At 41.4% G+C, this 14,983-nt stretch overlaps 1 protein-coding gene across 3 annotated transcripts in view; it reads left to right on the plus strand.

Annotated features, from left to right (window-relative positions):
• The window catches only part of LOC115416215 (neurofibromin), a 205,312-nt gene that overhangs the window by 99,302 nt on the left and 91,027 nt on the right, over positions 1-14,983 (plus strand). For all 3 annotated transcript variants that reach the window (XM_030129958.1, XM_030129960.1, XM_030129959.1), the window contains 5 exons: positions 1,433-1,591; positions 3,497-3,594; positions 5,390-5,536; positions 5,625-5,771; positions 10,452-10,562. In XM_030129958.1, coding sequence (XP_029985818.1) covers positions 1,433-1,591; positions 3,497-3,594; positions 5,390-5,536; positions 5,625-5,771; positions 10,452-10,562 — 662 coding nt within the window. The remainder of the gene's footprint in view (positions 1-1,432; positions 1,592-3,496; positions 3,595-5,389; positions 5,537-5,624; positions 5,772-10,451; positions 10,563-14,983) is intronic.

Here is a 14,983-nt window from a genome sequence, read left to right on the forward strand (position 1 = left end):
TAATAATAATAATAATAATAATAATAATAATACATTTTATTTGTAGGCGCCTTTCAGGACACTCAAGGTCACCGTACAAAGTTGTCAAAATAAATAAAACACAATTAAACCCAGTGTTCAGAACTCAGAGCTCCTCCTTCAGCCTGAACTGCATGTGTGGATCCACTCTTTCTGTTTAAATCCAACAGTTTCCAGGTTGTTCCATACACACAAACAGTTGAATCTGGTCCCAGTCATGTGTCTGTCCAATTAGATTCAATTCACATCAATATTAGTTGAGTTCTAATTTTAAATATGTGGGAAATGGGATTTTCAGTGTTCAGTGTAAATGTGAGTCCACATTCCACAGTGGATGTGGACAATTTAGTTCCACATACAAGAGATTGTTCTAAGCTACAGGTGGATCCAACTGGAGGAGAATCGGAGTCATTTGGAATTTTGTTAAATGTCTGAATGATGACAGATGGAAAACTGTAGATGTTGTGACCTTGCTGTGACCTTGAACTTTGTCCTACTGGGACCAAAATGGACTGGGTTGGTCCCAGGGCCTAGGCCTATCTGTGGGGAAGATCTGGGAAAGATGGGTGGAAGAGTTTTACACTAAAGATGAGAACAAACACACAAAGTAAAGTGATCACAATACCTCCTGGAGGGGGTGATTACACACATGCATATAGAAAACACATCGGTACAAATGGCAGCAGATAGTAGTGAGAGTCTGGAATACAGTGGGCCTGTCTGAATGAAGACGTTTAAAGATGGGATTTGAAACTGTTCCGGCTTAAATCCAATTAGGACAGACTGACCAAACCTCAGCAGCACCGAACGGCCATGTCCGATTCCAGGACGTGTGACGTTGTGTTGTGGCCCACCTGGAATGTGTTGTGGCCCACCTGGAATGTGTTGTGGCCCACCTGGAATGCGTCCCACACCACCCTGTGTGTCCGGGTTGTGATCCTCTGGGATGGGATGGTCACCTGCACCGCTCATCCACCGCTTCGCTTCACAACTCATGGCTCAACATGCGTCATTGAAGTCTTTTCTTTCTTTTCTTTGTCGTGATGAACTCCAGTTTTGGTTCTTCACTGCTGTTTGTCCCAACACAGAGCAGACGGCGGGGCTTTGCCTGGCGCTCCCTGTCTGATCTGTGCCTTGGGCTCGAACCGGAGGAAGAACTGTCCAGATGTTGGGATGTGATGTTTCTGTCTCCACTGCTCTTCCTCTGACTGTTGTTTCCATGGCTCATCTGTTTCAACTCTTCTGCACTGATACATGGTCGTGTGCTCCTTAATGTGTTGTAATATTTTCTCCCTCCCCGTGTTCAAACCTGTCCCCCCCCCCCCCCCCCGCTCACTCCTCTCTCCTTTGTTCCATCTGTTTTCTGTTTGCCCTTTGTTCTCCCCTCCTGCTCCTTCCATCCTCCCTCTTACAGGTGGTGAGTCAACGCTTCCCCCAGAACAGCATCGGCGCCGTGGGCAGCGCCATGTTCCTGCGCTTCGTCAACCCGGCCATCGTGTCCCCCTACGAGGCCGGCATCTTGGACAAAAAGCCCCTCCCCAGGATAGAACGGGGCCTCAAACTAATGTCCAAGGTAAGAAACAAGACAGGGATGTGCAGCTCAGTCTGTGAGGCCAATGTGAGGAAAACAAGATACAACAGAGTTTTTCAACCCTGCATGGGGTCACCTGGAATTCAAATGGGGTCGCCTGAAATTTCTAGTAATTGATAAAAAAATTAAGAAAAATGTACTAATAAAAAATATATGGTGAAATGACAGAGACAATCACATAAAAGACATGACAAACTGTGAGTGTGAAACTGCAGCACTGTGGTTCTGTTTATGTGTCAAATGTTCATTGTGGCCGGTTTCAGATGCTGCAGCTTTTTTTGCTTGAATTACGCAAAAAAATCTTGAATTAAACAAAAAAATCTGCCAATGGAACAAATGAAAATTCTCTTGGTAAGATTTCTTGAAATAAGATTTTCAAGATCTATTGTCTAAAAATAAGTTCTTATTTCTCACTGAAAAGTTCCTCTTTAGGTGATTGTGTTTTATTTTAAGTGTGATGAGATATTTAGACTAGAAATAATAAAAATACAGTTTGGAAGATTTTTTTTTTCCAGTGAACAGCAGGACAAACTACAGTTTCAGGTTAAAAAAAGTCTCAAACTATTTCAAAGCTGCAACAACACTCCCACTACACAGAGCAACTTGATGTAAGTGTGCCTGTTTACTGTGGCTTCAGACTACTTTAGAAACACTTACATTTGAAATCTTGTTTTGCAGTGCTGTATATAAAAAAGGAGGATAAGCAGCAAGATGCATCATAAAAATACATCATCCAAACCACTACAAAGGCACATAATGGAGAGATATTTAATAACTGCTAGAAAAAATGCTTAAATGACAAGTCCTCATTCATGTCTCCTTGGCAATAAACAATGAAGTAAAAGGAATCAAATCCACTGTGCTTTTGTTTTCCTCAGTAAACTGACAGTAACACATTTTTCTCTGTCCTGGTTACCTTTGATTATCTGAAAAAAAAAAAAATCATATTAGGAGTGCAACGGTACACATCATACCGTTCGGTACAACCCTCACGGTTTGGTACGAGCATGTACCGTTGTACGGTTCATTTGTCATTTTCAAATGACATTTCCAGACAACTTGCATTTATATTGGAGCTTTGCAAGACGACTGACTTATGGAATTCTGCTGTCATTGGTTGGAGCTGGACGCAGAGCCCGGCTACAGCGTTACGTGGCGGAGCCGGATGCAGTGAGACCCCGACCTGAGCCGGACGCGGTGAGCCCGTCTACAGCCGGACGCGGAGCACAGCCCTTGGACATATTAACACTAGCATCCACAGCAGTAAAACCTCCTCCGTTGTCCCCATGTTTGTTATTATTGACTTTGTTCTTCTTCCTCTTCTCAAAAAACTTATCTGTTCTTCATGGTATTCGGCCAGTATGGAAATTAAGCGTGGCGCACTCTGGTGGACTGATTGAGAAACGTTCGTTCCAATGTACAGGATGCATGGAAGTATGAAGGCAGCGACTCATGACGATGTTCAAAACAGATGAACCTGTTTACTTCAGGCTCTCCATCAGCTCCCAGTTATGTTTCCGTGCACAGCCGGGCTCTGCGTCCAAACCGAACCGTGAACCAAACCTCAAGAACTGCAATATGTACTGACCTGTGGATACCCGGTTCCGTTGCATCCCCTGATCATATATTGATTGCATTATAAAATTGCTCAGTATACTAGCATTCTGGAGCAGACATCAGTGGGGCTTTTTCTGACTGGTTTATGTGGGACATGCCCTGTTTTCTGTCTTCCATCGTCTGTATTTCTAATCTGCCTGACGTGTCTGTGGTTTGTAAAGAATCATCAGTTCAACACAAATGTGGAAACTCTACATTAAAGCAGTGGAGGTTTTGTTTTTCTTTTTTTTTTTAATTCTGGTTCTTGTGTATTTGTTCTCTCTCCTCCAGATTCTGCAGAGCATTGCCAACCATGTGCTGTTTACAAAAGAAGAACACATGAGGCCTTTTAATGATTTTGTGAAGAGCAACTTTGATTCTGCCAGACGGTAAGAAACTCCTAGCATGTGAACAGAAGGTCATGGAAGGACAGCTCTACCAGACGGGCTGACGTTAGAATGTCTTGGACACCATTTGACTTGACTTAAATGATTTCTACTTTAGACTTGGTTTTAAATGTATTTCTTGGAAGAGTTTGTATTGATCAACCTCTAATGAAACACTGAAAGCAAACCACCGTGGAAACAGAAGCACTAATGCAAACTGTGGTGAGTGAGCTAATGCAACATATTTATATACAGCAAGAAATGTTGTTCCACCTGCTGAATGTTTGTAATATTCTGACCATCAGAATAGTTGAACGACCAGTGTGTTCATTTCATCTGATTGTGAAATGTCTTTTATGTCTTGTTTTATTATTTTCATCTTTTCACATCTTGTTTTGTCTTTACATTTTCTGGCATCTTTTACTTCATTTGGTCTTATTTCATTATGTTCTTGTTGTTACATCTGAAATGCCTTAAACAAGTATTACATGAATGTACAATGTCATTTTCATTTTATGCCTTTTACATAGTTGGACTTTTTTTGTGATTTTCTCGTTAATTAATCTGCATAGACCTACCTTTCACCTTGTTTCATCCTTCCATCCTTGTCGTTGTCTTCTGCCATAATCTAAAACCAAAAATAATCCTGTTTTCCTCAGGACCAAAAATCGGCATTTACATTCATCTTATAGAAATAAGATTTAGATCTTATTATGATAATTATGAATATTAGCTGAAAATCTGGTCCATTGTGTTATTATGGGTCATGTCACTCAGATCAAGGCTAACATTTCACCTCATAACCACATAATTATAATTACACACAACTGTATTTTACACACAGATTTTGATGAAATTTTCTGGTCTGCACCCCCCCCCCCCCCCCCCCCCCCCCCCGATCACCACCAAAATTTAATCATTTCTTCCTTATCCCATTTTCAACAAACCCTGAAAATTTCATCCAAATCTGTCCATAACTTTTTGAGTTATGTTGCACACTAACAGACAGACAGACAGACAGACCGTCGGTGTATATATATATGTATATATATATATATATATATATATATACACAGGGGTTGGACAAAATAATGGAAACACCTTCACCTCAAGATGATAATGCCCCAATCCATACAGCTAGAACTGTTAAAGAATGGCATGAGGAACATTCTAATGAAGCTGAACATCTCGTATGGCCGGCACAGTCCCCAAACCTCAACATTATTCAGCATTTATGGTCAGTTTTAGAGATTCAAGTAAGACGTCGATTTCCACCGCCATCGTCTCTAAAAGAGTTGGAGGGTATTCTAACTGAAGAATGGCTTAAAATTCCTTTGGAAACTATTCACAAGTTGTATGAATCAATACCTCGGAGAATTGAGGCTGTAATTGCCGCAAAAAGCGGACCTACACCATATTAAATTATATTTTGTTGATTTTTTTAAGGTGTTTCCATTATTTTGTCCAACCCCTGTATATATATATATATATATATATATATATATATATATATATATATATATATATATGTATGTATATATATATGTATGTATATATATTCAGAGCTATATATGTTTGTATATTCAGAGCTTTATATATATATTTCTTTTCTTTTTCTGTTGTATTAATCATTTCTTTGCTGCTACTTTTTATTCTACTTGAATGGGGTGACTGTAACACCTAATAATTTCCCCCTGGCATTAATAAAGTCATAAACTTCATGTCGTCTTGCCTTGTAGAAGTAAAACCACTGCAGGTTGTTTGAAAATACAGACTGTACCTGTTCTTCTCCCTACAGGTTTTTCTTAGACATCGCCTCGGACTCTCCGCCCAGCGACTCCGTCAACCACAGTCTGTCTTTCATCAGTGACGGTAACGTCCTGGCCCTTCACCGTTTACTGTGGAACAACCAGGAGAGGATCGGCCAGTACCTGTCCAGTAACCGGTCAGCCCTCAGTCTGTCTCAAACCACAGCATAACACGGCTGTTAAATATGAACGACGGCTACAAATGTACTGTGATGATGCTTTCAGGGACCATAAAGCTGTAGGCAGGCGTCCTTTTGACAAGATGGCCACCCTGTTGGCGTACCTGGGTCCACCTGAACACAAACCTGTGGCAGACACACACTGGTCCAGCCTCAACCTGACCAGCTCCAAGTTTGAGGAGTTCATGACCAGGTAGGACTCATTCACCAGGTCCAGGTTCACATATGAACCCTTTAACCCCCAAGCCCTGATTCCAGGTCCAGGCTCACATATGAACCCTTTAACCCCCAAGCCCTGATTCCAGGTCCAGGCTCACATATGAACCCTTTAACCCCCAAGCCCTGATTCCAGGTCCAGGCTCACATATGAACCCTTTAACCCCCAAGCCCTGATTCCAGGTCCAGGTTCACATACTTGGGACGAGTGCCTCCTGGACTTGAATGAGTTAATTCTAGATGTTCTTTAAATCAGATACATACTAGAGATAGAGTGAATACAATAATCTACTCTGTTAGGATGTTTAATCAAATCATCTGTATAAATGTAACTTTGCTCTGAAAGTGCTCATGGTTATTAAACTCAACAGACACTGAGGGAAATTTAAATATTAAACCTATAGTTTTTTTATGTTCTCCAGATTTATTGATTAATTACTTGCAGTTTCCTGCTACAGATTCATGGTTTGTGCTGTCAGTAGCTCCACTCCAGATCTGTTTTGAAGTGTCCAAACCAGGTCAGAACTTCCACAGTTTGGTCTGAACACAGACTTTACACCTTTGTGTGGTAGAAACGCTGCCTTTTCAGCAGCAAACCTCATTCTTTTACTTTAGAGCTGTGTCCAGTGGTGAAAACAGCTGATTTTGTTTCTGTCATTTTGAAAGTTGTTTCTTACTGGGTGTCATATTTAACTTAGCCTTGGTGTTAGTTTTCACCACTATGAGCAGAGTGACTCACTCCTCCCTCTAGTGGCCACATGCATTCATAATGACAAATAAATGTATTTCATATTTCTCCAATAATCTCCACATGTCTTTAACATAAATCAGCAATCTACAGCTACACATCTACAGGTAATTTAGATTAACCAGTGAAACTATCAAGGTGCATGTTTTTGACTTGTATTATCTTTGATTTATAATATTTACCCAATATAAATTTTTAGTTGCAAAGACCAGATGTGTTGTTGAGTGCCAACTTTTTATCGCCAATCCAATCCAGCTTTATTTGTAAAGCACTTTAAAACAACTGCAGTGGACCAAAGTGCTGTACAGGAGAATAATTAAAACCAAACTAGGAGAATAAAATACAGAATAGATTTAAAGACATAGAAACTGTACAAAAAAACCCTGAACCACAGTGAAGGACAGATCCACTCCCATGGACAGACTGACTGTAGATGAACCAGGACTGATGGACGTCCATTTGCAGATGTAGTTCCAGTCTGTACAGATGCAGTAGGGTGGGGACACATAACGGGGTCCATGTAGTCAGATGAGACAGGTGAGGGTGGGGGAGGAGGTCCATCCGGACAGGTGAGGGTGGGGGAGGAGGTCCATCCGGACAGGTGAGGGTGGGGGAGGATGCAGGTGAGGGTGGGGGAGGAGGTCCATCCAGACAGGTGAGGGTGGGGGAGGAGGTCCATCCAGACAGGTGAGGGTGGGGGAGGAGGTCCATCCAGACAGGTGAGGGTGGGGGAAGAGGTCCATCCAGACAGGTGAGGGTGGGGGAGGAGGTCCATTCAGACAGGTGAGGGTGGGGGAAGAGGTCCATCCAGACAGGTGAGGGTGGGGGAGGAGGTCCATCCAGACAGGTGAGGGTGGGGGAAGAAGCATTTTTCAATACATGACATTTTCATGCATTTCAATAGAACTTTCGTCCTACATTAAATCAACATTTGACAAAGTGAGAACTAGTGGAGTAGCAGTTTTGGAAAATTAAAGGTTCTTCATGTTCAGTTGACTTTGCACCCCAAACACAGTCTCAGTCTGCGCTGAACCTCATCAGCACTTTCTATTTGTAGTTGTGGTTTTCATAGTTTTCATCTAGTCCATGAGGGAGGGACTTGTTTCCTGAGTGCAGTAACAGTAACGCCATGTCGTCCATTATATAGTGAACGATGTCAGAGTGAATCATACAGAATTTATGACCCCAGAGCAGGAGTCCATTCCCAGTGAAGGGCTGCACAGATGGTGTAAATGCATGGGTGCGCTTTATGAATCCTTTGTGGATGGTACCAGTTAAATCTTTCTTACTACCTGATTCAGTGTGTGTGAGGGGGGAGTATGTGTTCTACCACACAAGTGTTTGTTTTCTGTCACTTTACCGTCCTCTTTCCTCTGTGCTGTCACATGTTCAGTGCTGCGCTGCAGTGGATTTGAGCTTAGGTGATTAGTGAATAACACAGAAAATGTTTCCTTGAGCAGTAACTTCCTGTGTTGATATGCACTTCCGCCACAACGACCACTGTAACTTTGTGCTGAAGTTCATGCCAAGGTGCTTTTGTATCCATGCACTGTCATAAAGTGCAAGAGATAAAACAAATTACTCACGTTTATTAAAAAAAAAAATACAATAAAAAAAGACAGCAGCTGTTTCTGTAGAATATAAAGCAAATTTGAAGCAAACTTTTGTAAAGCTTAAAAAAAAAAAAAAAAAAAAAAAAAAACAGTGCAAATTATGGGCATTTGTATAAACTTGTTTGGAGTGAATAAACTAACCCATGTAATTTTGTAGAGGTGACGCCATCAGCACTGACCACATTAACACAGTGTCACATTAAATATCACCAAGACATTTCATCCATGTGATAAACACATACACTTGTGTGCAGTTTATAAACACAATTAGCAGGATTTATAAGAATCTGTATCATTTAATACAAATCCATGGTAACATTATCTAAGTCCCAGTAACAGGCCTGGTTTTGTTATTTAGTGTCATGTGAATCCTCTGATGGTGTTGTTTGTACCTGTCTGTTAAAGTGTCCACAATCTTCATTTTTCATGTTTATAAATAAAACAGCTGAGTAATATCAAAATTCATTCCTTGTACATTTGTACAAAATACTGAAGTTGTTAGACGTCCTCTGCCTGGGTCTTAGAATGGTAGAGAAAACCTAGATATCACAGACTGTCAAACAGTGGTCCTTAACTGGTCTGTCTGCAGGACCACTATCAGCCCTCAGTGACAAGACCAGACCCACAATAAAACCAGTTCAACTTTTCAAATGTATTTAATAAACAGATGGTGTGTTTGGAACCTGAGATAATCCAGAATACCACAGTTTGAAAACACACAAAACTAGAAGCACTCGGAGAGCGCAGACCTCCGCCAAGGCTGATCAGTGGGCCCCCCCGTGGGCCCCCCCACGCCAAGGAGGTTATGTTTTTGCCAGGGTTTGTTTGTCTGTCTGTCTGTCCGTTAGTGTGCAACATAACTCAAAAAGTTATGGACAGATTTTGATGAAATTTTCTGGTCTGCGCCCCCCCCCGTGGGCCCCCCCACCCCCGATCACCACCAAAATTTAATCATTTCTTCCTTATCCCATTTCCAACAAACCCTGAAAATTTCATCCAAATCTGTCCATAACTTTTTGAGTTATGTTGCACACTAACGGACAGACAAACAAACAGACAAACAAACCCTGGCAAAAACATGACCTCCTTGGCGGAGGTAATAATCAGTTTAATGATGAACCAAACTGACCAGCAGGTGGAGACCAAACATATGGAAATATTCCCTTTAACAATAAATTAGGTCCATTTGAACCAAAACTAAAAAGTGCACTTGGACAAAAATTAAAAATTCATTCAGTCACTTATTACCTCCGCCAAGGAGGTTCTGTTTTTGCCAGGGTTTGTTTGTCTGTCTGTTTGTTTGTCTGTCCGTTAGTGTGCAACATAACTCAAAAAGTTATGGACAGATTTGGATGAAATTTTCAGGGTTTGTTGGAAATGGGATAAGGAAGAAATGATTAACTTTTGGGGGTGATTGGGGGGGGGGGGGCAAACCAGAAAATTTCATCAAAATCTGTCCATAACTTTTTGAGTTATGTTGCACACAAACGGACAGACAGACAGACAGACAGACAGACAAACAAACCCTGGCAAAAACATAACCTCCTTGGTGTGGAGGGGGCCACTGATCAGCCTTGGCGGAGGTCTGCGCTCTCTGAGTGCTTCCTGTTCAAGACTTAAACCCACTGAGGATGGAGGTCCAATGGAGGTCAAACCAGATCTGATGGTGGTGTCATCAGACCTGAGTTTCACCATGATTTGAATTGAAACTTTTAGGTTTTCTTTTATGCTGTTAAATGTCTGGTGTTAATTATCATTACATTGCATTACTGCCCCCTACTGTTGGGGAGTGGGAATGGACGGGGCTCAGCTCAAAAAAACCATAAAGCACAGGACTGGTTTATCAACATTACTTTTTGCCCAAAGGCCCGCGACCCACTGAAAACGGGTTTTTTATTTTTATGTAACCTTTATTTACCCAGGCAAACAATTAAGAACAGATTCTTATTTACAAGTGCAGCCTGATCAAAGAGTAATGAGCCCTTGGGGGGTAGGGGGTGAGGAGGCTAAAAGTAAAAACAAGGTTAAGGAGGTTTGAGACCCACTTTTGGGTCACTACCCACCAGTTGAGAATCACTGCTGCAAATAGTCGACCCTTTCATCCTTCTTTTTTTCAGATTCTGATAAAGGCTCTCTTTATAAGAATACCTAGGAAAAGAAAAGTGCTGACATTAAAACTAAACTAAAACTAGTCCATTCCTTTAAAATAAAAACAGAACACTTTAACAATGTAACAAATTCAAGAAGTTGTAAAAATGTGTAAGACTGATGCTGATCTCTGTGGTTGGTCCTACAGACACCAGGTCCATGAGAAGGAGGAGTTCAAAGCCCTGAAGACCCTCAACATCTTCTACCAGGCAGGAACCTCCAAGACCGGAAACCCTGTTTTCTACTACGTGGCCCGGAGGTGAGACCAGAACTATACCAGGACCAGAATGAGCATAATGGCCCCATCTAGTATGTTCACAGCTTTGTTTGGGTAAAGTAGATAGTTGACAAATATGCAGATATTACATTTTGTCTTAACCCCCCCCCCAAAGTGAAGGTCATTGTAGGGGGAGTGGAGAAGTATCAGTCTGTAAACGTGACTGATCCTGAAGTGTCCCTAATAACATGAGTAGAGGACAGAACTCTGACAACGCTGGTCATCTTCCAGGCAGAAGTGGCCCAAATCTGACCTCTACCTTCATGTTTGTCTCAGATGTGAATCAGATGAACTGGTCATGTGACCTCAGTCAGAACAGAATTTCCACATTTTCTGTCACTTTAAATGGAGGTCCATCAAAAGTCATTCAGCCTGAGCATGAAGGCACCATGAGTTGAAAGCGTCATGAGTAGTAAAGCTCTGACACTGACTATTGGTAATACTCATACATTGTAGCTTATGAGTAAAATGTGGAGTGCACAACTTGTACTTGTTGTGCAGTATTACCATTATGTGCATTAGTACTTTTACAGTCTGAACTCTTCAAAACCACTGCCTTTACACGTTAGTTCAAGACTTGACTTCACCCTGGAATCTGGCCATTAAAAAAAAAAAAAAAAGCACAGAAATGAGCCATGACTATAATCTTTTGTATTGGGACATGTAGTGTTTGTTAAAATGCACGGTCCCTTTGAAAAATAATAAACTTCAAACAAAAACCAAATCAGATCTGAACAGTGTAGAGTTGAGCGCTAAGGCTGGCAGGGTGAGCGTAGCTTTATCCGAGTCAGTCGTGGACTTTGTCAGAACAGAGCTAATAAGCCTACAGGTGGGTTTTCAGCCCAGTTTAACCCAGTACGTGGTCAGCGTTCAGACCAGTAAGACTGGTATTGAGGTCATGAACCACTCTCCTGCCTCATCTAACACTTACTTCACTTAATAACATTTAACTGCAGCAGGAGGCTAAACCTTAATCAGTGTCATATAGTAAGACAGTGTTTTTCAACCTTGGGGTCGTGACCCCATGTGGGGTCGCCTGGAATTCAAATGGAGTCGCCTAAAATTTCTGGTAATTGATTTAAAAAAAAAAAAAAAATTACTAATACATTTTTTTTAAATGATTGAATGTATAATTCATTATAAATAAAACACCACATATTTTCCTTATAAAAATCCAGTTCAAATAAAATGCAGGATATAATATCTGAGAGGGCATATCTTCATTGACCCGATCATGTGACTGTGTGTGTTACTGCGCTTCAACCTGCCCAGACACACTGACAGTCAGAAAACTGGACCGAACAGAGAATGGAAGGATGTCTTCACCCACCTGGACCCACTGAGACATCTAAGAGAAACTGAGAAGCACACACCAAAAAAGTGCATTATAGACATTATATAGACTAAATGTCCCCTAAAATTAACGTTTATTTGTAACATAGCATAGCAAACTATTACATGATCAAAAACTAATTAATTTTAGCAAAAAAAAAAAAGGTCTCCATTTTGAATGTCCGGGGTCGCCAGAAATGTATCATGTTAAAATGGGGTCACGAGCCAAAAAAGGTTGGAAACCACTGTAGTAAGAGGAATAGAGCCTGACCGATATGGGATTTTTGGGACAGATACAGATATTGGGAGGCTAAAAAAAAAAAGCAGATATCCGATATATTGGCCAATATATGAAATAAGAACATTGATATACACAGGATATATACTGTACATGGGTATGGCCACTGGGTATTTGCAAACGGCTCAAAAGTAAATACTGACGCAAACATCAAAAAGTGAAAAAAAAAGTTGACCACAAACAAAATTAGAAATAATCAAAACCTGCATCATGTTACTAGACTTAATACAATGGACTAAACTAGATTTTGAGTAAAAATGGAGCTGCTTTGAAAACATGCAATACATAAAATTACACCTAAATGCATTACTTGGAACCTTATCAAAATGACTGTAATGAAGACATTAACTTGTGAATTTTTGAGCCCTGGTAAATCCTGCATGACAGTCTGAGTGAAGTGGACGCTGTATAGTAGTCTGATAGGAATGATGGCCATGGGAGTGAACAGGTGCATAGACCTGTGTTCCACAAAGATGACACTTACATAACTGTAAAACGCTGTATAAGAGTCTGATAGTAGATAATGGAGGATATAGGAAGTAACAGCTGGGGCACTGAAGTGTAGTTATGTTGTTTTACAAAGTCACACTTTACCATGGAGTAAAAAAAAAAAAAAAGCAGATTCTCTGGTCTTCGTCCTCTCCTCTGTTGCAGCCAAGTGAGTGTGAGTGGTGGTGCTGCACTTCACTGGTGTGTGTGTGTGTGTGTGTGTGTGTGTGCATGTGTGTGTGTGTGTATGTGTGTGTGCGTGTGTGTGTGTGTGTGCGTGTGTGTGTGTGTGTGCATGTGTGTGTGTGTGTGTGTGTGTGTGTGTGTGTGTGTGTGCTGGGGGGGGGTGCACTCGGCCAGAGTGCAGCTCACACACACAGGAGCAGAGCAGCAGAATCTCTGTGCAGCAAAAAAGTTCATACATGGGTTACATATTGACCAGTGTTGGTTAATCAGTGAGGCGCTCTAATCGGCCCAGGCTCTACAGAGGAACTAAGGTTACTTAGTTTGTGACTCTAAGTCAGGGGTGTCAGACATGTGGCTGGTGGGCCAAAACTGGCCACAAAAGGGTCCAACTGGGCCTGTGGGATGAATTTGTGAAGTGCAAGGATGTCAACCTGGTTTTAGTTCAGGTTCCACGTACAGACCAATAGGGCTGTTAGAAAATATCGGTTCTGCAGTCTGTTGCAATATTTCATTTCATTCTTGAATCAGAATGTGCTTAATCGCTCCGCATCGTGATTTGGGTGTGAATCGTATCGTAGGGCATCGCAAGGTGCCACACACGTATCTCTGGTATATCGGAACAGAGATGCTGTATCGACATGTGTATCGTATCGGCCTCACAGCTAAGATTCCCAACCCTAGTACAGAAAGTGAGTGAGTTGAAAAGTTGTCTTATGATAACAGGGACGACACCAAAGACCTTTTCTGTATCTGTAACAGAATCAAAGATGGTTCAAGACCATCTGGATTTAGTGTGTTTTTGTATTTAATGTTGGAAAAGTCTGAGCCTGTCTGAGGACAGGGATGAGTTGTATGTTTGAGAGACAAGGGGAAAAATAAGCTTTTCTTTTCAGAGTTGAATATTTTTCAGGTTGTTTTATTGATCAGTAACCATGGAGACCAATCCCAGACGACTGCAGTACTTTTCTTTTTTCCACATAAACTTCCATAAATGTGCCATAGACTTGCTGCGACACTTACCTTTGGAGAATCCTCCTGCTACATACTTTTCTTTGAACATACTGTTTTTGTACTTTGGTTTTTCTTAGTGGAGTTGTGTTTCATAATTTTAGTTACTCCTGCATCAACGCAGTACTGACTAGAGTTCCTTGACGGTTATTTGTAGTTTTTCTAGGTGTTGACCACTGTTAGGAATATGAAAATCTGTGCTTCTGGTTTTCCTTTCGCCTTATTCCAAACTGTTGTACACTGGACATTTTTCAGCCCTGCTCAGTGTGGATGATCCGGTCAGGTGTGTCCACAGGTGTTATGGGATGTCGTACAGTATTTACTGAGCCAAATGTAGCACAAGCCTCAGATTATAAAGAGCGCAGCAGTCTGAGGGTGGAGCACTGACATGAAGACTCCAGTTCAACAATGGCCACACTGGAGCCGGTTTCTGCCTGGGAGGTTTTAACATTCCATCAGTTCATCAAAGGTGACGACGATGAGGATGAGGATGATGATGATGAGGATGAAATATGATGTAGTGACAGTAGGTGGTAGGGGTCGACCGACTAGTGGACAATCAATGGATCCAATAATCAGTACTTTTACAATTATCGGTTTTATTTCTGTTAAAGGTTCAGTGTGCGATATTTGAGAACACGTAGCCGTGAAGACTGACTGAATCCCCCCACCCTCCCTACGGCGCTGCATTACAGTTTTAGTCCATTCTGAGCTTTTTAGAGGATGTTAAGTCAAACCCAGTAGGTTTAATGCACCTTAAAGCCCTTTCACACTCTACGTTAAAGACGCATACGTACACAGACAAAGCGTTCGGTCCGTCCTCTGCGTTCATTAATTCTATCCGTTCTCTGGGAGTTTGCGAAGCCTAAACTGAGAATACATTGCAGTACCACCAGGAACCACAGGGGGCAGTGTTGAGATTTGAAGAAAATAATTTCCAATAATGGCAGAACTTTTCAAAGAGCAGCTGTGTGAGTTAGTGAAAAACTACCGACATATTTATAACAACTACCCTTCTGAATATCAACATTGGTATCAACATTAGTAAAACCTCCTCTGTCGTCACCATGGTTATTACCTTCCTTCTTCT

This window comes from Sphaeramia orbicularis, unplaced genomic scaffold, assembly GCF_902148855.1.
Source record: "Sphaeramia orbicularis unplaced genomic scaffold, fSphaOr1.1, whole genome shotgun sequence".
NCBI classification, from domain to species: domain Eukaryota; kingdom Metazoa; phylum Chordata; class Actinopteri; order Kurtiformes; family Apogonidae; genus Sphaeramia; species Sphaeramia orbicularis.